This window comes from Canariomyces notabilis (genome assembly GCF_033297395.1).
Source record: "Canariomyces notabilis strain CBS 508.74 unplaced genomic scaffold N656scaffold_22, whole genome shotgun sequence".
In the NCBI taxonomy this organism is placed as follows: domain Eukaryota; kingdom Fungi; phylum Ascomycota; class Sordariomycetes; order Sordariales; family Chaetomiaceae; genus Canariomyces; species Canariomyces notabilis.
This window is the reverse complement of record NW_027041844.1, coordinates 344,433-365,102: the sequence shown is the minus strand read 5'-3', so window position 1 is coordinate 365,102 and position 20,670 is coordinate 344,433. Positions and strand designations below refer to the sequence as shown.

Here is a 20,670-nt window from a genome sequence, read left to right as displayed (position 1 = left end):
TACCGAGGAATTAAGGAGATTGCAATCGTTTATTCCAACGTAAGTCGCCATGAGGAAATCGTCCAGGTTGTATAATGGTAGTCAATGACTTTTGGTCGAGCCGGAGAGCAACAATAGGAGTTCCGGACGTGGTAGGATTCAGGTTTGATGACTAGGATGGATAGTCTGTGATATGCTATGGCTGATGGCTGAGATTTGAGTAAAACGTGCGACAGCGACACAAGGAAGTCTCGGTATCCATTTCCTTTGGCACATGGAAACTCATTGTTGAAAGCTAGGCCGTCTAATGGAGATGTAAAGTCCGTTAGCTCCAGGTGAATAGGTAGTGAGAAGCTTATCAAAAACTCGCAAACAGTCTGGGTAGAATCAAGAGATGTGTGAGGTGTTCAGCGTCTGCGCGGAAGAAATCAACGACGACACCTCATTTATCTCTCTAGCCAACTGGACTTTTAGCGCATTGACCTGCTGAAGGGGGGTATCTAGGCAGTTCAAGTGGGTCCGTTAACGGGACAACTTGCCCAGCGACAAATGCCGTTCACTCATAGGAAAATGAGTGATCGGGCATTGGGCAAAACGGAAGTGAAGGAGATTGCGATGCGGTTGTTTTTGTTTTGGGACTGAGCAAGCCAGGTCATTCGTGTTGAAAGATATGCCATGGCTGGTTGTATGTAGGTCGATGTGCCCCATCGTGGATTGGCGGCATGTACGGATCACCCTTGACTCATCGATCTATACTCATTTCCTGCCTTTTACCGGATGTGACCGTGAGTTGGCCCAAAATACTCCATTCCCCAATCTTTGGAACCAACCTTCTGGGAGACCAGATTCGATTCATATTTTTGCTCCTTTTTTTAGGGCCTCATTTGAACTATCCGCCTTCCCTTCCCTTTCCCTCCGACTCCGAACTGTGTATTGTACAAACATGCTTTAGCTGACATCACTGGGCATCCCCAGGCATCCAAATGTCAACTACCCCCCATCATTCTTCACACGCAACAACCTAGGTTGACTCCTTTTGAATGGCTTTCAAGAAACTCTAAATCCATGGTCAGATCTCGACCAGCAAACAAACCCATCTTTGATACGGGCAGATAGCATTTTCGCCAATGTCTGCTCCGTCAATACCCAACCTTCTTTCTTTACGCGGCACGGGACACGGAAGGGGCCGGGGCCGGGGCCGGGGTGGTGGCCCAAGCCGGAGCGGCATCCCCGCATCAGGGCCAGGGTCCGGATTGGCAGCAAGCCAGCATGACGCCACCATTCAGGGCACCGATACAGATGCGGCCGTGTCCCGTCTAAGCGCCGTCGAGCTCGGCTACTTGGATGACCCTTTCGCCCGCCTTTTCGTGCAGGCCCCACCCCCAGGTCCCGGCGGCCGGCGGCTCCCCATCATCAACAGGGGCACCTACACGCGCACCACCGCCATCGACGCCCTCGTCGACCGCTTCCTAGCCACCACCAACCCAGAAGAGGTGCGGCAGATCGTCTCGCTCGGCGCCGGCACCGACACGCGCTGTTTCCGCCTGTTCTCATCGCAGCACCGCAATGTCGCGTACCACGAGATCGACTTCCCGGCCATCACCGCCCGCAAGCAGGCCATCATCCGCTCATCGCCGCAGCTGCAGGCTCTTCTCTCAGCCCCGGAACCCCTGAGCCCGACAACCTGGCAGTCCCGTGCCGTGAACCCAGACTCAAACAACACCCTCACCCTGCATGGCTTAGACCTCAGGCACTTCCCCCTTTCGCCCCCTTCCGAGTCTCAGGCGTATCAGCACCCACTACCAACCTTCAACCCCTTTGCCCCAACCCTCGTCCTGTCCGAATGCTGCCTCTGCTACCTGGCCCCCGCCACCGCCTCGTCCATCCTCGAGTTCTTCACCACCACAGCTACTCCCACTAGTACTACCACCTCTTCACCCTCACCATCGCCGCCATCACTAGGCGTGGTAATCTACGAACCCATCCAACCACACGACGCGTTCGGGCGCATGATGGTCTCCAACCTAGCAGCGCGGGGGATCAGCATGCCGACGCTCGAAGCCTACCCGACGGAAGCCGACCAGCAAGCTCGGCTTCGCGGGGCCGGGTTTGACGAGGTGCGGTGCCGGACGGTGGACAGCATTTGGGACAAATGGGTGAGTGCGCGCGAGAAGGAGAGGGTTGATAGGTTGGAGGGGGGGCTGGACGAGGTTGAGGAGTGGCGGTTGTTGGCCGGGCATTACGTGGTTGCTTGGGGTTGGAGGACGGGTGGAGGCGGTGGTGGGATGGACTTGGAGGTGGATGGGCAGGGGGAAGTTGGACGGGATGGGGATGGGGATGGAGACGGGGAGGAAGGTTGAGAACTGATTACTGTATCCTGTCCTTCGTGCTTATTATAATTATAACAGTCGGGAGCGGCTTGAAGGCGTCTCAGGCATAATTCACTTGAAGTTGACTGGTCACTGTGATGATGAAAAAGAAAATGCCACTATATACGCTATCCCCATTCACGCCTTGCCCATGCGGGTATCACTACCGAACCTGTCCAACGCCAACCCAGAGATGCCAAATACGTAGTTATATAATCCAAGTCGTGATGCCTTCATGATGAATCAAGTGAAATTCCAAAAATCGCGCTGAAGCACCCGATGGGGCTCGTAAATCGATGGCGAGCAGTGCTGATGCTTCGTATCACTGCGGCAAAGCACAGAGCAAGCCTACGAGGTCAAAACAGCTTGAGAGGCGTCCGTTGCTTCAACCTCGTGAAGTTGAGCATAGCCCTGGATTTCTTGGGGCGGGCCTGGAGCCGACGGAAAGCCTCCTGAATGTGCCGTGGCTCGATAGGCGTGCGGCCCTCGCTGGGCGGGTCGAACAGGCCTCGTCCACCTGGCGCCTTGCGCTTTTTGGGGTTGCCCGCCCGCTCGCGGTGTAGGTCTTCGTTTTCCTTGATTTTGAGCGCCTCCTCGGTCAGGGTCTGCACCATCTCAAAGGTGAGGAAGCCGAGAATGTCAACAACGTCGTCGGTCGGCTTGCTGTCCGTGACCACGCCAAAGCCGGCCCACTCGCGGAAGCGCTTGCCCTTACGGTAGGTGAAGGATGCCTGGCGATATTCGGACCACGTGACGTACTCCTCCTTGGTCATGGCTTTTGTGCGTTCGTCGGCTTTGCGTAAGCGCTGGAGGGTGATGTAGTTCATCTCTTCCTCCTCGTCGTCTTCCTCATCATCCCGCTCGGGCACCTCAACGGGAAAGAAGGAGGCCGGCTCCCAAGGAAGCCCAACCCTTGCCCTTTTGTTTTTCTTTGTGCTGTCATCGACGGGGCCTGCGACGCCGCCGACAGCATCGTCGCCGGCGCCCAAATCCTCACCACCCTTGTCGTCAGACTCCTTGACATTCTTACGGACATCTTTCCATGAGAGAAAAGTGCGCAGACGAGAGACCTTGGCGGGATCGTCGCGAATCTGAAAGATAAGGTCATTGATGCTGATTGACCGCGATCCGCGCCGCGCCGCCAGTTCAGTGCAACTTCTCAGCTGAAATCATCGTCAATGAACAAGTCATCTCGCCGAGTCAGGAGATGGCAAGCTTACAATTTCCACGACCTGTTGGCGGACAATATCTTCGATTATCCCGGTAGTTTCCAGCGATGGTTCACCCGTCTCGCCAGAGACGTACATCATCTAAATCTCGACTTGGTCAGCAGTCACCCCAAGTGGAAATTTAGTTGGCTTGAGTGTAATTCCATCCACGATAACCATGATGACTGGGACGTGTCTGGGACCACTTGGGATGAAGTAACAACCAAGAGCTTATAGATGAGACAGCAAGGCCAGATGTAGAAAGCAACGTCAGAACAGTAGACTCAGGGTTACCGGTCATAGGAACGGCTCAAAGGCGATGAAGCCGAGGTTCCGGATCATCGCTAAGACCCCCAAGATTGCTCCCAAACGCACTGCAGGAAGATGCGCCCGCGGGAGTAAGGCGTGCCAATGAAACTGGAGCTTGAGAGCAAACCGGATGCTTTCGCACCTACCTGCTGGATTTCCTGGCGATACTTGTACTGTTTGTCCTTCTCGGTCGCCATCTTAGCCAGTTGAAAAGTATAGCTGTAATGATGATAACGATACTGTAATGAGTGATGTGATGATTTCTTTGAAAGCGGCCGGAGACAATGAGCGCGTGCGAATGAGCGGTTGACGTTGGGTTTTGGAACAAAGGCGAGGGTTGGACAATTGCCTTGTGGTACGCCGTACAGTAATTCATGTAATAGTGTTACAGTACGGAACAAATATCATGATTGAAAAATGGAAACAGGGGTGATTAAGCCACTTTCTGGGGAAGTGGGTCTGAGCCCCCGATAAGCGCGTACCCCGCCCATCTCCATTCGACCCCACGCTGGGAAGGCAGCTTATCAGCCGCATCGCATCTGCCTGCACCGCGTAAGCAGGTCTAAGCAACCTCACGTTATACTGCAGCCTTATAAGTCACCCCTTTTGATACAAACGTATTCCTTATATCTCATCACCCGTCCCAGTATCCGTCCCAGATTCGAAGACCAGTACTGCTTCATATCCCGAGGTATCAAAACAGAGCCAAAATGCCTCCGCCATCGTCATCGCTCGTGGTATGTTTTCATCACCCTTTTCCCACCCTGAGCATCCTTTAGTGCCCGTAAGATCACAGTTGAACAACCGTCACTAACACGCAAGGGTGCTATTCCCGCCCACCCGACCTCGCCCAGTCCAAAATCAAAGTCCAACTCAAACTAGCCATTGCCCGGTTGAGGATGGTGCAAAAACGTGACGAGGCCTTATCCAAAGCGCAGCGTCGCGCCATGGCGCAGCTGCTCGAACAGGGCAAGACGGACTCGGCGCGGATCCGCGTCGAGAACATCATCCGCTCCGACATCATCACGGAGCTGCACGAAATGCTCGAGCTGTACTGCGAGCTGCTGCTGGCCCGCGCGGGACTGCTCGAGGCCTCGACCCAGTGCGACCCGGGCCTGGAGGAGGCGGTCAAGAGCATCATCTACGCGGCGCCCAAGACCGAGATCAAGGAGCTGCAGCAGGTGAGGCTGCTTCTGGCCGAGAAGTTTGGCAAGGAGTTTGTTCTTGTGGCCATGGAGAATGCCGATGGCAAGGTCAGCCAGGGGGTGGTGAAGAAGTTGAGTGTTAGTCCGCCCAAGGAGGAGCTGGTGCAGGGGTATCTGGAGGAGATTGCCAAGGCCTACGGGGTAAATTGGCCGCCTGGGAGAGACGATGGACCGGGGAAGGCACCGGATTTTGTCGACGGCGATGATGATGAGAACCCGAGCGGAAGACAAAAGCAGGAGAATTCTGACGAGCCGCTACATGGGGAAGACGACGAGGTTGAGGCAAGGGAAGAGCTCAGCAAGGCCACACCGCCAAGGACATTCGGTCCTGCGAGTCCTCTGCACGTTAACCCCCCGAGCCCGTCGACGGAGAATATCCATCCAAAGGTTACCCTCAACAAGATGGAGCTAACGCCAACCAAAAAGGCGTCGGGGACCGGGCTGACTGTAGGAAAGAAGTCTGTGGAGAGGAAAGGCAGCATTGCTGACGGCATTCCCGATGTGGACGAGTTGGCTAAACGGTTCGCTGCTCTAAAGAGGTGACCCGATATCTATCATGAGGCTCCGTTCCATTCTGGTTTCTGGTGTCTTGCATCGTCGTTGGTTCAGGTTGGTATCGGGTGTCTCGTCCACAGGGAGTCACAGTGTGTTCATTCGATCTATCGCAGCTGCTTTCCAAATCTCTCCCGGTTTACGGTTAGTTTCCTTAGGAGGTTCGTGCTACGCTGAAGTTTGCACGACTGCGTCGACTCTTAAGGTACAGAGCATACTGCTAATTATCAAGGCAAGGTGCGTGCCTTATCTCTATCCAAGGGGAATTGCTGGGAAGGACTCGTCGAAGTTGAGCAATTTGGCCTAACATTGTGTGCTGGTTTCCCCTTTGCACTGCGCCCTGCATCATTTCTGCCTCTCCGCTAAAAGAAAGTGTCATCTCATACGGTACCTTCCTTCATACAATGTCCCGATGGTGCTAGGTTACTCATCATTGCGGTAGGCGTACCTTCCTCCGACCATATATTTCCTCCCTCCTCTTTTCCATTTGCGTTTCAAAACAACTGCTCCATTTAACGCAAATCTCGTTCTACACACAATCCTCTCCTCTTTCATCTTCCTCCTCCATTTTCCTGCTCATTTTCCTCCCCATTTCTTCCCCCATTTTCCCCATCGCAGTCCGACATTTTGAGAGTTTGACGGCGACGACCCGATCCGATTTTCTCTTCGTTATCACATCTCTGTCTCTACAAAGACCCATTTGTTGTGATTCTGAGATTCCGGCTGGTTTCAAAGCACTGCTTCTACGTTTCCTGATATTCTCTTTTAACGGTCCGTTTCAGCGGTGAATCATCGCTTGTTCACTTCACCCTAGCTGCTTCGACTACTCAAGTCTTCTTTTTATGCAAAGGAGCACATGACTCTTTTGGACCAGCCAAGATGGATCATGCAGATAAGATGAAGCAAAACATGGACATTTTAGGGCCCAAAGGCCTCAAAAGCATTTCCATGGGTGAGCTTTTGGACTCAGTGGACCGCAACTGCCCGCAAGAGGTGAGGAAGGTGCGGCTTCTCGAAATCTCAGTCATGTGGTTGCACGAGCGGCTCATGACAGTCGACGTCTCAACTGAGGTTGCCCTCACAAGAGAAGCGGTCTCGTGGTACAACGCCTTGAAGGCGGCTTCCATTGATGATGACGCGATTGCCGAAGCAATCAATGACTGGCGGCTTAGCCAGGATACTCACGACTTAGACAGCGCCAGAAGACTGAGCTTTGCTAACCAACTACATAATCTGATGGCTGCCAAAGCTACGCCTTCCAGACGCGACTCTAAGACCGCGGATCCAGAGAGGGAGTATGGAAACATGCACCCTGACAGGTTGAGGTTGTCCCAGAACGGACTGCCGGCCACAGAGCTGGATGATGACGAGCCAGGCGAAATTATCGAGACTTCCTCCCCTCAGTGGGAGGGCTCGGTCCGACCTCGAATCGACAGGCAAGATCAGCCGCCTGACCTGTCGTTCTTGACAGGGTCCAACCGTCTGGTCCTAGGCGAAACCACCAATGGCCATATCAACGACGAGGGCCTGGATAGCACGGCGCCCAGCGCTACCAGGACGCCTCATATCGACTACGTGTGCATGCGTTGCAAGATCCCCGGTAAGTACTCCCGTTTACTTCATCACTAACAAAATCTTACCAAATGGCAGGTCACACTCGCGAAAACTGTCCCACCCGTTTCGATCCGGCCTTCGATAGGAACGACGCTGACAATGCTTATCTTTCGCGGGCTAGAGATGGCCGATGGTCTAGGTTTGGCGAGCTGTCCGGTGGTTCGCGTCGCTCCCAGTCCCCTTCCAGTCACATCAGCAGCAAGCGTCAAAAGAAAAGGCGGCGTCGGGATTACGAGCTGTCAAATTACCTGTCCGACCGCTCTTATCGGGGTCGCAACAGCAATACCAACCACTACCGTGAAGGATCCCCCAGCGAGTCGGTGCGCCGTACGAGCAGATACCCGCCAGCCGGGGAGCACGCAAAGAAGAAAGTGCGTAGAGTGACCTCGCTCGGGGACTCATTTGTTGAAATTATCAACAACAAGGACCCTAAGGGAGCGCCACTGTCGCAGGAGGATGAATACGAGGACTATGTGCGGGCAACTCCTCTGGTTGAGCACGCTGGCAGTGGGCTGGACAACGAAGAGATGATTGCCGACATTGATGAGACGTCCGTCCTGGAGAAGATTCATAACTGTGCCGACGGCGTCGAGGATTTTGATATTGCATTGGACGAAATGATCAAGACCGAGAGTGGGAAGACTGATTTACTTTTGCTTGTCAAGGATTTCGAACTACTTCCCTCTCACGGTCCCTCCATCATCAACCTTTTTAAAGGTGCGACTGAGATATGGGTCAGGCCCAAGACAGTTCGCCCTCGTCCCTGCGAATACTTCGATGTCCCTGCAGAAGGCCAACAGAGGATTCGAGAACAAGGCGCGAGTGCGCAGTTGGCCGGAAGAGCTGTCGCTGGAGAGAAGGGTGTAGAGGGGCACAATCGACCCAAAGCAGTTGACGCAGAGTTAGGGTTTGCTGGCAATACTCACTACCTACAGGCCTTGGCTAATGACAAAGATGTGGCCATGACTTACCCTGCGATTGCTGCGGTGACTGAGCGCCCTGCCTTTGGGGACAGCTTTATAATGGCGACAAGCAGCCTTCAGCTCGACGACTCTTTTCTAGAGTACGACATTGGCGGAACGGGAGACGATCTCTCCGATCCTGGCGCAGCCGATCCAGATACGCCGGGATTCTCCAAGCCTCACACATTTGGGTGCATTGCCGTGGAAGGGACCGAGGCTCTGCCGGCTGCTGTTCAAGGCGGATCTGCGGTCCAGACCGTTGCTGAAGGCAATGGTTCGGAGATTGAGCAGTATTGAACACCCCAGACGGTCGGGAAACACATTTCCGCTTGTCACATGTCGACTCAGGCGACCCCGGACGATGACCCGCTGCGGGTTGCTGAGGGAGCAGTCGATCCAAGGGAAGGGATCTGGCGCGATGGCCCTTGATGATTAAACCGGGGGATGTTGAGGGCCCGCCCCTTTTTGCCTAGAAGTCTAGGGAGGACATCCCCGCTTGTGGACAGAGCCGTGTTGGTCCACGGGCCTCTGGCACAGCACTTCTTTCCTGTCGTTGTTTTGCTTGCTTTTGTGTCGGAAATACCATGGACGATCAGGCGATGAACGGCAATCCATGAAGAGAGCCAGGCGGTATTCATGGGAGATGCGTCTAAGATTTATTTCAGCCTTTGATATTTGATGCGCTGATATTGAGGGCCTGTTTGACTGGGCTCGAGAAGCTTGATACTGGCATCAAGTCTGCTAAAGATGGGCAGTTTCTGGCCATGAGAACCTGTGGGCGCACTGGTCACCCACGCCATTCGTGTCGGATGTATGAAGAACACTTGTACGTGTATATAACTTGTTATGACTGGTTTCTTCTGTCGGCTACATCACATAAACACATGAGTTTTGCGACCTTGCTTCCCCTAGCATATGGCTTGACCTTCTTGTGTAGGTGTATCCGATGTTCCATCCTGAGACATCTGCCCGGTGACTGGGAGTTAGTAAGGCATGAAGCCTTTACGAAGCCCTTTCCACCTGGATCCTTCCCTTGAGACCATACCGCCTCTGCTCTAAGAACGGGTTGATTCAGGTAGTCCCAGCTGTCCCGGCTGTCCAGATTCCAACCGTAAATTCATGCAGACCGGCCTTGTCTCATACCTCGCAATGCTGGCGGCTACACCAAGTCTCGTAGTAGACCTGCCCCAGCGTGCCGCGTCTTCCAGCGACCCCTTTCTGCTAAATAAAACCCAACCCCGGCCCTGTCAGAGCCTCTCATTTGCTCTCACAGCCGGCAGCCAAAGGTGAAGACGCAGTTGGCAAAGAAAGACTAGCGCAGCGGCCTGTCCGCTCTCGTCATCGGTGCCTCTGTCTCCCTTGTCGTCTGGAGCCCACGGATCCGGCTATCCATCTCCTTTTCCCCTCCTAAGATCCTCAAATAGAGCACTTATGACCCTCCCACCAAACCTAACTGGAAGCAGAGCACCCAGCCTTCGCTGCTTCACTCAAGCTTATCCAGATGCTCCAGCCTGGTCAAAACAACCTGCTTGCTCGTCTCCTCAATCTCCCCGGCCAAAAACACCTCGTCAAGGATGGCATAGACCTTGTAGAAATTGAACACCAGGTCCAGCTCACAGACGTTGCCGAAAAAGGAATCAAGCACCTCGACAAAGAAGTGAATGGCCTCGAGGTAGGCGAGCTCGTTGTCGTTTGTGTCGACACACGCGCAGAAAAAGAGCCCCGCGTACCGTCGGTAGACAATCTTGTTGTTGCGGAACTCGACGAAATTGGACTGGTACTTTTGATCGCGCGGCGCAACGAGGCGGTGGACCTAGTTACCAAAATGTTTGGTTAAGGGATGGGCGTTTGAATAGGGTGGATAGGAGGAGACGCACTTCGCCTTTGAGCTTGATCTTTTCCTCGTCGCTATAAGGGACGTACCACTTAGCTAGGCGGGTTTTGCCCCTATGGAAGGAACGAGACAGTGATTAGTAGATGCGCGCTGGAAAATTGTAAAGGGAGGTAGATGCGTACTGCCGGTTCTGGATGAGGATAAACGACAACATTGTCGCTGCGCAGGCGATTGCCTGCTGTTTCGCTGCCCCGATGTCTTGTGTTCGGTGCTGTCCGGTTCGTGATGCTGCCGATCAGGGGATGTAAGGGTCCGGCTAGAGAAGCGAACAGGGTTAGGGTTTCCTTTCGCAACCCCCTACCATACGCAACGATGCGCTCGTCGTGCAGTCTCGCAAGTAAACAGTCTTATAAATCAGTTGCCAATTACATAGCTAAGGCTTCAAGTACCTCGAGACGCTGCATCTAGTTCCATCCCTAAAATTAACCCTAAACGCCGAATCTGTCACCGTGTCATGTCACGGCCAGGCCTCGATCTATTGCCAAAACGCCATCTCAACATCCCAGAAGAATGCGCACGCCATCAGATGCTCCCCATGTTCCTCCTTCAAATAGAATCTCCTTTCTCGGCCGCCTAAAATCAGTTCCATTCAGTCCTCCAAAGCGAACTCCTAATCCTCAGTCCCACCTTTGCGCTCTTCCCGCAATCGCTGCGAATACTGATGCCGGATGGTTGACAGCGTGACGACAAGCCCCAGTCCGCACGCAACAAGGGTGACAAAGTACGCATTCTTGTAGCAATCCAGCCCATCTGGGCAATACCGATCGCCATCAGCGCCGACGATGGTGTGACTGTCAAAGACAGCGCCGTAAAACAGATTGAAAATGTTGCCTGAAATTACCGGCGAGAGAGTCATGAATCCCCAGTTCTGGCTCAGGCCGCGGATTCCAAACGACTCAGCCACGATGGACGGGAAGACACCAAACAGGAAACCGTAGCCGAGACCAGATAGACCGGATACGAAGCCCAAGAGGTGAGGGTTGTCGATATTGAGCGCGCAGATCTGGGCGATGCAGAAGATGAAGCTGGCGATAACGAGGCACCAGGCGCGGCTGGCATGGAGCTTCTTTACAAGAAAGTCGGATCCAACGCCTAGGGTGGGCTTGGTTAGCATGAAACGGCACAAACACCGGGCACCGGGGCTTCTCACCGCTGAACAATCTTCCGAGAAAACTGCCAACAGACAGAATGGAAACGTGCATCTGCTGCCGCTTGACAAGGAAAGTCTCATCTACAGAACTATCGTAGCGATTCCAGAGAGCATTGACGTCATGGCCAATGTTGCTGTACCGGAAGGGTCAGCACAATCCTGCCAAGATAAGAAAATGAAGCCTACTTGATGGTCATCAATCCAATGCCGGCCAGGATGCCCATAATGGCGAATAGCTGCCAGAACTCGACGTTCCTGAGCAGGCGCATACCACGGATATCTACACGATGGGAGCGATCCTTATCAATACTGTTGTCCACGTAAACATCGCCTGGCAGCGACGGCGAGGTCGACGACTTGGACATGAGGGACGAAGTCTCGTCTACCTCCGGGGATGAAGCGTCCGAGGCATGGTTGCGAGCCACAGAGACAGGCCGGGCGGCTTCGACATCAATCTGGTCGGGCGCGGGGCTGATGGCGTCACGGGAAGACCCGGCCTCGGGAGTCGTGTAGGTGGTGGGCGACGTACCGGTTTCTGCATCTGGGGAGCAACGCCCGCTGTGGGGGCCGTGACGGCGAACAGGCTTGGCCTCCACGGACGGGGTGCGGCGCAACTGCTGCGAGTCGGACAGGCCAGGTCCGCCGGTCGGGACGCTGTGGTACGCCGTGTGCGGATAGACCCTTAGGAAGAAGAAGCCGACAAAGGTTAAACAAAAGGTTCCAGCGGCCAGGAGGGCGAGGAAGGCGCTTGTGCTGCCGGGGAACAAGGCGCCGCCAAAGACGGAGAAGAAGAAGGCGCTGAGGCCGAAGGCGGCGAGGGGAAACGCGGTCGCGGTGCCTCGGTGGTGTGGCCAGTTCAAGGCCGACGTCTTGACGGCGGCGGCGAAGGCCATGCAGCCGCCCAAGCCGGTTAGGAACGAAAACAAGCAGAGGACCGGAAGGGAACCCGAGCCGGTGTCATAGGCGGAGCGGAAAGGATAGTAACCAAGCCCAAGGCACAGCGAGCCGGCAATTACAGCCGGGCGAGGACCGCGGTGGTCGATGAACAAGCCGATCGGGACACCCATGGAATACATTCCCAGATTCCCCGCCGCGCCGATCAAGTTGCTCTCGGTCGTGGTGAGGTGTAGTTTATCGGCGAACTGTGGAGCCCATGCCGAATAGACATACTGCACGACGGTGCCACGGTTTTGTGTCAACGGTTAGCCGCCTGTCGATCGACCCATTCGCTCGGGTGTGATAATCCTTGGCCTCAAGGTTAACATGCTGGGGGGACGGAAACATACATTTGTTCCGCATGCTAGAGAGATCAATGTGGCGGCCACGCTCGAGACTATTCGAGCGTGGTGTAGCTGTCGTTCCCTCATGGCTGCTTCGCTCGCTCCAAGCAGCAGCGATAACGGAGACGGGCGCGATACGGTCACAACGGAGGCTTCAGCCCTGCTCGAAGCATCCCGACAAATTTGAAGACCAAAATTATCGCGCACAACAGGCACCGAAGGGAACCAGTGTTAGCCGGAAAGGGGTGATGACGACTTCATGGTGAGGTGTAAGGGCAGGGCACTGGAGATAAGGACTGATGTGAAGCCAACAGCGGTTGATTGACGTGTGGATGCTGCGGGTTTCACACGTAATTGACTGACCCCTTGTTCCTTCCGCCAGAGCCTTGTCCCGGTTTTCGGTCGTTTGATTGGCCGTGGAAGGAGCAGGTGCCGGGGAGGATAGTGCCGAGACCGGCAGCCTTCCTCGTCCAACTGTCCGCCTGATTACGGTTTCAGCGTGCCTATCACAACTTGATAAACCAATTCAGGTGCAATAGGGGAAACTATGCTGCCATAGCGGTCACGATGTAGGCTAACAGTTTCCTTGTCGAGCTTGGTCACGTGCCAAGTCATGCTGGTACCGTACAATACACAATACCTATTAGATACAGTTACATCTCTTGGCGGGCTTGACCCACTGATTGATTGCTTGGCCCTTGGCACTGCCTGCGTTAACCCCCAACGGCTGCTGCAATCGTCATCCCCTTGGCGCCGTGTCTTGATTCTAGAACCTCACATTGACATCCGTCCAAGACCACAAGCCTGCGCTCTTTCGAATCGCACTTGTCCCTGTTGACACTTGACACCTCTACCATAGACGTCTTCCGACCTATTCTTCAAGGATCCAGGAGCCGCTACAGTTGCTAGAGCCGTCGCCATGGGGGCCTTCCTGTCGATACCACTGTTGGCGGTGCCGAGCATGGGCACGGTATGTCGTCCGCCGTGTCTCCCATGGTTCTGGTTACTAACTCGTCACTCTCTCCAGCTCATCTCCTTTGCGGCCAGCTGCTGCGGTGCAGCAACCTGCTCCATGGTCTGCAGCGCTTGCGGGAAATGCGGAAACAGGTTGGTCACCACTGAGCGCATTCGATGAAAACAACTTTGCTCACGTCTCACCTCTCTCTGCCAGCGTCGCAACGCGCATCGCCTACGCCCTCATACTTCTCATCAACTCGATACTATCATGGATCATGCTCACGAAATGGGCCATCGAAAAGCTCGAACACCTCATGCTCGACTACGTCAAGATTAGCTGCGGGAAAGGGGAATGTCACGGCTGGCTAGCCGTGCACCGCATCAACTTCGCCCTTGGCATGTTCCACCTCGTCCTCGCCGCCCTCATGCTCGGCGTACACTCGTCCAAAAACCCGCGCGCCGCCATTCAGAACGGCTTCTGGGGCCCCAAGATCATCGCCTGGCTGGGCCTCATAGTGCTGACCTTCTTCATCCCCGACACCTTCTTCCAGTTCTGGGGTAACTACATCGCCATGATGGGCGCCATGCTCTTCCTCATTCTCGGCCTCATCCTCCTCGTCGACCTCGCACACAACTGGGCGGAGTACTGCCTCGCCCAGATTGAGGACACCGACTCCAGAACCTGGCGCGCCATCCTGATCGGCTCCACCCTGGGCATGTACCTGGCCTCGATAGCCATGACCATCGTGCAGTACATCTTCTTCGCCTCGTCGGGCTGCTCCATGAACCAGGCCGCCATCACCATCAACCTCCTCCTCTGGATCATCATCTCGGTCATCTCAGTCCACCCCACCGTGCAGGAGCACAACCCCAAGGCCGGCCTGGCGCAAGCCGCCATGGTCGCAGTCTACTGCACCTACCTGACCATGTCGGCCGTGTCCATGGAACCGGACGAGACCGAGGACCGGCGGTGCAACCCACTCGTGCTGGGCCAGGGCACGCGCACCACCACCATCGTGGTCGGCGCCATCGTGACGATGCTGACGGTGGCCTACACGACCACGCGTGCCGCCACCCAGAGTCTCGGGCTCGGCGGCAGCGGCAACCGGATCCGGCTGCCCGACGACGACGACTACAGCGAGGGGGCGGCCGACGCGCACCACGTCGACCTGGTCACGACGCAGCCGCGCAACGCCCGCCGCCAGATGCGCGCCGAGGCCCTTCGCCGCGCCGTCGAGGAGGGCAGTCTACCCGCTGATGCGCTGCTTGAGGATGATGATGATGATGACGACAACAGCAGTGGTGGTGGTGGTGCCGGTGGGAAACGGACGGCTAACGATGATGAGCGCTCTAGCACCCAGTACAGCTACGCCATGTTCCATGTTATCTTCTTTTTGGCTACGGCTTGGGTTGCTACTCTGCTCACTATGGACTGGGATGACAGCAAGTCGTCGGACGGCTTCGCGACCGTCGGCAGGACCCTCTGGGCTAGCTGGGTCAAGATTGTTAGCTCTTGGGTGTGCTACGCCATGTATGCCTGGACTCTGGTTGCGCCGATTTTGTTGCCTGATAGGTTTGAATAAGGGGACTATGGGACAGGGGGGAGGTGGAGATGTTGAAAGACAGAGGTAGGGGAAAGGGACAGTGGGGAGGCGATATACCCTGTTACTGCCTGCTTTGGTTTCTGTCCATTTTTCTCACGGCTCTGCTGGATATGAGACACGTGCGGAGGGATTACTGGTGTTGGTGTCTTTCTTTCGTGTGGCTTGTGTCGATGCATACTGAGGCGCTAGGTGGGTTTTCTTTATTCTGGTCTTTTGAGGTGTCAGGACAGATGCATGTCGAGAGGAGCTTGTCACTATTACTACTACTGCTACCGATGCAAACGAGCATTCTCATGCAAAGAAGGCCGTTGTATTGCTATCTTAACATCCGAATGAATTAGCCGGGATACGATGTACAGTGTTAGTGTCATAGGACTTGTTGAGAAGCAATATGCACAGTCCTTTCTCTCCCGTCCCCCTTCCATTCCTTCCGCTCCTTTTCTGTTGTTTTCCTTCTTTCTCCTCCTTCCTATTCAGCTTGACCTTGCAAAGTCGGACTAGGACAGCATGATATGGCATGACATGGCTGCTATGTATTGGACTCGATATGCACGCGGCCGTTGCTTCTAATACTAGCCAGACTCTTGCTCTAGTTTGGATCTTGATGGTTATAGATCTCCCCAGTATATCCCCCTTCCTGTTTCTCCATTTTTCTGAGCCGACGATTCTCTAGCGGCCCGGACCTCCTTGACATGTATCCACAGGGCCAGTAGGGGCAATAGCCTGTGTGACGGGGATGGCATAGCCCCAGGTAGTGCAAGCCCGGCCGGGATCTTTTGCTGATGCAGGCGCTTGCGTGATGCAGTCGTAGGCAGGTAGGTATGTAGGTAGAACGCATGGGCGTTAAGCAAGTTTGTTTGCTCCCTCTCTCCCATGTGCCCTGATTCCGTTAATAAAAAGTACTCCTTCTCCCTCTCTCATGGAATCCTTGCTTGGCCCGAAGGTACTAGTAAGGCGCCCCTAGCCTCCTAGGACATCATCCCTTTGCCTGAAAGGAGCAGCGGTGCGACTCGACAATGTGAATCGTGCGCTACTTAATAGCATGAGCATGAGCATCGCGAGAATGGCGGTCAAAAGATAGAAATAGCCCGAAATGCGCCGGATTGCAAGTACCAGCCTGACGGAGCCACGACATACCCCGGCCATGGCAAGATCGTTCTGTGGGGATTAGTAGAACCAACTTCACAGAGTATGACGATACGCTGTGCTGAACTCATGTGGCGCGGGGAGCGTTTGACAGGCCGGACAGCGTTCAGGCTGCAGGGCAGGGCTGTTGTACAAGTACAGTACTCATGCCGTCGCACGATTAACATCTGGGGTAGACTTGGCTACTGTAGGCTTATACCCCTTTTCCATTGGAAACTGAGATACATAAGGCGGTGCTACCTACAAAGCCGGAGAGGAAGTATCCCTGCTCTCCCGCACCTGAAATGTTGGAACCCAGAAGCACAGGCAGTCAGTCTGTACGATGCTAAGGACTGCCCTCGTCTGTACGACGTAGGCATGACCCGCATATAACAGCTCTCTTTTTGGTATTGGTATGTATCTTCAAACTCAGCCATCGAGGTCCCTGAATCTGGTTGTCTGTACTCCGTAATGCCAAGCGATTCAAGCAGTCGGCGCTGAACAGAGCTTCAACAACTAAAGATAGGTACGCCCAGCCCGCGACAGCTCTCGATGGTCAAGCCCAGAGCTGTTGCCTCTTTACTGTACAGTACATGCCAGACGGGCACCTGCAGCAGGATGGGCCCCAAACAGAAAAAGAAAAACCCGGCGTCCATCCACCGCCATTCTGCGCCTGCGCTGCTCCGGTCGAAGAGAGAGAGGGCGTGGGCGTGCGTGCGTGCGTGCTTGGGCAACCATGCTGCTGCTGGTGCTGCTTGCTCTCGTGGTCAGGTCTTACCGATCCCTACTTGTCGATATGTAGAATGTCTCGTGTAACAGTGAAAGATGCCTGTGCGAGTACGAGTGCCGGGAAGGAGAAAGGGGGAATGTAGATGGAATAAACCAGCAAGGGACGAGTCTGGGGTAGAAAGGATAGGGCGGCAAGTCCTGAACCAGCCGGGATCCTTCTCAGCCGGCGGCTAGGTACCTAGTCTCCCTCCCTTTCCCATCATCACCGTCACCATCATCTGGCAGGGCGCGGATCTTGGCAAGATCAAGCCACCGGTACCACCCCCACGCTCCAAATAGGGCCGCCCTGTATGGTCGTCTCAGAGCTGGCAGAACTGCCTAGGTATAGAAGCGAGCACCCGTGTCATCATCGGGGAACAGCAAACGGCTGACATGGGTATAGCACCAAGAGTCTCGTTACGACGACCCTTGTATGCGAGTACATATTCCACCGTGGATAGATTAGGTATGCACTCGTCCGCAGGTGATTCCCTGACAGTCCAAGTACAGCTGAAGGTACCTTAGGCCGGAGCGCTCTCGAGGACGGGCAGGGTCTGACGATCGAATCCAGCAGCGGAGTTGGTGTGGTTGTACTGCCGCCGCACACCTTTCAGGGAGGAGGGATTAGCAAATGTCGGACCCGGGCTGACAGCGAGGAACAGTGAGGGACCGCGAATGGGTGGAAGATGTGGCGCAAAAACAGAGACATCTTGCATGAAAAATGAGCAGATTCATGGGCCCAGACGTTTGGCCAGCAGTGATTCGTTTATAGTGGCCCTGCGCGTCGACGAGCAGCCACGTACGACCGAGAGGCGTCCTGGAGCAAGGTAAATTGCAGGATAGGTGAGATTGGGGTATATGGCGGAGAGAGAGGATAGATGTTTGCTTTTCTTCACCCAGCATTTCCATCGCTAAACTCGGTCCTTGGGTGCCACGACAACCAAGAGGTCACCACAGTCCTGCAGGGGGGGTAACTTAGCGATACCTCAGCATCGCACCTCGTGACTCGAGACGAAAAGGACGTTATCGTGGGATGACATCGTGCAACAGGAAGCGTAGAACGACTCGACATGCCCCTTGATTCCCCTTTCTATCGAGCCCGCCGGGGTTGTAGCTTATTCCTAGTACCGAGAATGCCGCGATGCACGTCCGAGATGGAAGCCCCGGCGCACGAGAATGATATAGATATATATATATATGTATATATATATCTCTACCCCAATCACTTCCAGAAAAGGATCCAAACTTCTAGCACCCTGGTCTTGACCTTTGTCGACGAGACTGTGATCACCGAGCGCCCAGAGCCTTCAGCAACAATGCCACACAGCGTGAAATACGACACGGCAACCCGAGGACATGATCGACGGTCCGTTGCGCCCGGCGTCATGTTCCCAAGAGTAGCTTCTCAACTTTGCAGGGACGAACGGGGCCAGCTTGATCCAAGCAAGTCCACCCAGACCGGGAACGCCGCCCGGCAGCAGTCGCCGATGTTGAAAGAGTGGCAAGACGAGCTTGACCCCCGGAAGCTCACCATCAACGAAGCGCTGTTATTCGGTCACTTGACTTGGTACGTAGGCCACGAGCCCCCCACGCGCCAAGACCACTTGTACGATGTTAACGATCGAAGCGCGCGAGCCGAGGTTCGCCATGCTGAGGGCCGTCTGGGTGGCGTTGCCACGCGGCTGGCAGGGCAGCGCGTGGGATGATGGGACTGGAGCACTGGTTTGCAGGCGTTTCCGGCGCTGGGCGGGGCCGAGTCCGCTGTATTTCATTACGTTCGTTCCTATGCAGAAGACTTTCCATGGGTACGGAAAATGAGAAGTGAGGGCTCACGAACCCACACACCGCCGGCTATTAGGTGGATGTTGTACCCCGTACTGCCTAAACCAGCTGGCCGGTCTCAGTAAGATGCAGGGTTAGGCCGACGGTGTAACACCGTCTGCATCCACATGATTCGCATGGAAGCCATCAAGCGTCAGTGTCACTGCACCTGCTTGGACAAGCTAGATAGGTACCGTTAGAAAGAATGCTGCGGCGTGGGGAGAGGCGTCAGAAACAAGGGCGGCTGTCTCGACTTACAGCGCGAGAGAGGTCTTCTATTAAATCATTCACATCCTCAATGCCAACGCAAAGGCGGATGATATCCTCGGGCATCTGTCTCTCTTTCCTCGTCTTGGCGTCGATACTCGCATGGCTCATGCGGCATGGCATGCTGATGAGACTATTGACGCAGCCGAAGCTGACGCTGATCCCCCATAGTCTAGCAGCTTCAACGATCCTCTCAGACAGAGCAACGTCACCCGTCTCAAATGAGAGTACAGCGCCAGCACCCCGCGCCATGGACCAATGGAGGTCGTATTGCGGGTGGGATTTGAGGCCTGGGTAGCGAACCCGGAAGCCGTGCGACTCTAGAAATTCGGCAATTTGTTGGGCATTGGCTTGCTGCTTCTCCATTCGAATTGCCAGCGTCTTGACGCCTCTCATAAGTAGGAAGGAGTCGTTGGGCGAGAGCCCGCAGCCCGTCGCGTTGATGGTAAAGTACATCTTGTCGCCCAACTCTGGGTCATTGCACGCGATGACGCCTGCCATGATATCATGATGGCCGGAAAGGTACTTTGTGCCAGACTCGTACACGATGTCTGCGCCGAGATCGAGCGGGTTCGACAGCATAGGCGAAAGCATGGTGTTGTCCACAACGACTAGCGCCTTTGGATTGACCTCGTGGGCTGCTCTCGCAATGGTCGGGATGTCGACGATCTTAATCAGCGGATTAGTTGGCGTCTCGAGCAGGACCATGGCGGTTTTGCTCGAAATCACGTCTTTGACACAGTCGGCATTGGTGGTGTCGACGTGGTGCACAATCACCCCCTGATTGTTCTTGAGGTACGTAAGCAGCCGGTTTGTGCCGCCATACAGATCGTCGCCAGTAATGACCTCGTCCCCCGGCTTCAGCAGGCGCGTGATGACATCTAGGGCGCCCATGCCTGAGCCCACGGCCAGCACGCGCGTGGCGTTCATGATCTTGGCCAGGTGGCGTTCGAGATGTGTCCGGGTCGGGTTGCCAGACCGGGTGTAGTCATACTCGTTGCCGCCGTTGGCCGACGTCTGTTTGAAGGTGGCCGATTGGTAGATGGGTATGCTCGAAGCACCATACTGGTCCTTGGACTCGGTGTAGACTAACTCGGTCGCCAGCGCATATCGCCGTCTGTCGGGGTACGGGCTGGAAGGGGCTGGAGAAGGTGGGAGAGCATGGCCGTCAAGATCGACCCTGGTGAAGACCTTGTTGGCAGCCTGCGATGCAGGACTGGCTCTTGGAGATGCCATCTGGAGCGTTCGGGAGTGGATGACTCAACAAACAGGACGGGAATTGAGAGTTTACCGGGAGGGGATAATAAGGATGCAATTGAAGGATGCCGTTTCAACAGAACACAAAGAAGGGGATACGGTACACTATGTATGTACGAGGGACAAGGGGCACGGGAGGGTATCGATATTGTAAGCTTGGAGAAGGGACGAGCTGGACCTGAGGAGATGCGTCCTTTCCCCAGCCTCAAGGTCTTTAGTGAACTCTGCATCGCACCTCCCTACACTGTAGCTCGCAATTGGATGTGACCGCTTTTTCCATCCGAGCCCGGAGCGGCAGAGGGAGGCGGGGATAGCGTGCTACCTCCTTTTTGCTGGGAGAGACTGGGGA

The 20,670-nt window shown here is 55.0% G+C and overlaps 9 protein-coding genes across 9 annotated transcripts; 5 read left to right on the top strand and 4 right to left on the bottom strand.

Moving 5' to 3' along the window:
- Positions 1-796: 796 nt before the first annotated feature.
- Positions 797-2,291, top strand: N656DRAFT_736936 (leucine carboxyl methyltransferase; the record flags this gene model as incomplete). The annotated part of the gene is made up of 1 exon (XM_064812736.1): positions 797-2,291. A coding segment is annotated over exon 1 (1,185 nt), but the record flags the coding sequence as incomplete, so codon positions are not given.
- Positions 2,292-2,704: 413 nt separating this feature from the next.
- N656DRAFT_791489 (SPT3-like protein) lies at positions 2,705-3,655 on the bottom strand (the record flags this gene model as incomplete). Its single annotated transcript, XM_064816979.1, has 2 exons — positions 2,705-3,511; positions 3,569-3,655. 2 exons carry the CDS (start codon positions 3,653-3,655, stop codon positions 2,705-2,707), a joined length of 894 nt encoding a protein of 297 aa, XP_064667530.1.
- A 920-nt stretch (positions 3,656-4,575) lies between these two features.
- Positions 4,576-5,613, top strand: N656DRAFT_714774 (DUF292-domain-containing protein; the record flags this gene model as incomplete). Its single annotated transcript, XM_064812001.1, has 2 exons — positions 4,576-4,602; positions 4,720-5,613. 2 exons carry the CDS (start codon positions 4,576-4,578, stop codon positions 5,611-5,613), a joined length of 921 nt encoding a protein of 306 aa, XP_064667529.1.
- Positions 5,614-6,236: 623 nt separating this feature from the next.
- On the top strand, positions 6,237-8,519 carry N656DRAFT_311106 (uncharacterized protein). The gene is made up of 2 exons (XM_064809200.1): positions 6,237-7,222; positions 7,273-8,519. The coding sequence occupies exons 1-2, from the start codon at positions 6,502-6,504 to the stop codon at positions 8,493-8,495; spliced, it is 1,944 nt and encodes a 647-aa protein (XP_064667528.1). The 5' UTR covers positions 6,237-6,501; the 3' UTR covers positions 8,496-8,519.
- A 1,162-nt stretch (positions 8,520-9,681) lies between these two features.
- Positions 9,682-10,246, bottom strand: N656DRAFT_800528 (AP-2 complex subunit sigma; the record flags this gene model as incomplete). The annotated part of the gene is made up of 3 exons (XM_064818021.1): positions 9,682-10,011; positions 10,076-10,145; positions 10,215-10,246. 3 exons carry the CDS (start codon positions 10,244-10,246, stop codon positions 9,682-9,684), a joined length of 432 nt encoding a protein of 143 aa, XP_064667527.1.
- A 176-nt stretch (positions 10,247-10,422) lies between these two features.
- N656DRAFT_782409 (MFS general substrate transporter) lies at positions 10,423-13,044 on the bottom strand. The gene is made up of 4 exons (XM_064815760.1): positions 12,529-13,044; positions 11,429-12,411; positions 11,243-11,376; positions 10,423-11,184 (listed from the first exon to the last, which is right to left on the bottom strand). Exons 1-4 carry the CDS (start codon positions 12,607-12,609, stop codon positions 10,703-10,705), a joined length of 1,680 nt encoding a protein of 559 aa, XP_064667526.1. The 5' UTR covers positions 12,610-13,044; the 3' UTR covers positions 10,423-10,702.
- Positions 13,045-13,441: 397 nt separating this feature from the next.
- N656DRAFT_715082 (TMS membrane protein/tumor differentially expressed protein) lies at positions 13,442-15,062 on the top strand (the record flags this gene model as incomplete). Its single annotated transcript, XM_064812026.1, has 3 exons — positions 13,442-13,492; positions 13,550-13,629; positions 13,694-15,062. 3 exons carry the CDS (start codon positions 13,442-13,444, stop codon positions 15,060-15,062), a joined length of 1,500 nt encoding a protein of 499 aa, XP_064667525.1.
- A 3,230-nt stretch (positions 15,063-18,292) lies between these two features.
- Positions 18,293-18,682, top strand: N656DRAFT_800525 (uncharacterized protein; the record flags this gene model as incomplete). The annotated part of the gene is made up of 1 exon (XM_064818020.1): positions 18,293-18,682. One exon carries the CDS (start codon positions 18,293-18,295, stop codon positions 18,680-18,682), a length of 390 nt encoding a protein of 129 aa, XP_064667524.1.
- Positions 18,683-18,892: 210 nt separating this feature from the next.
- N656DRAFT_714859 (cystathionine beta-l) lies at positions 18,893-20,300 on the bottom strand (the record flags this gene model as incomplete). The annotated part of the gene is made up of 2 exons (XM_064812005.1): positions 18,893-18,979; positions 19,056-20,300. The coding sequence occupies 2 exons, from the start codon at positions 20,298-20,300 to the stop codon at positions 18,893-18,895; spliced, it is 1,332 nt and encodes a 443-aa protein (XP_064667523.1).
- Positions 20,301-20,670: the final 370 nt, after the last annotated feature.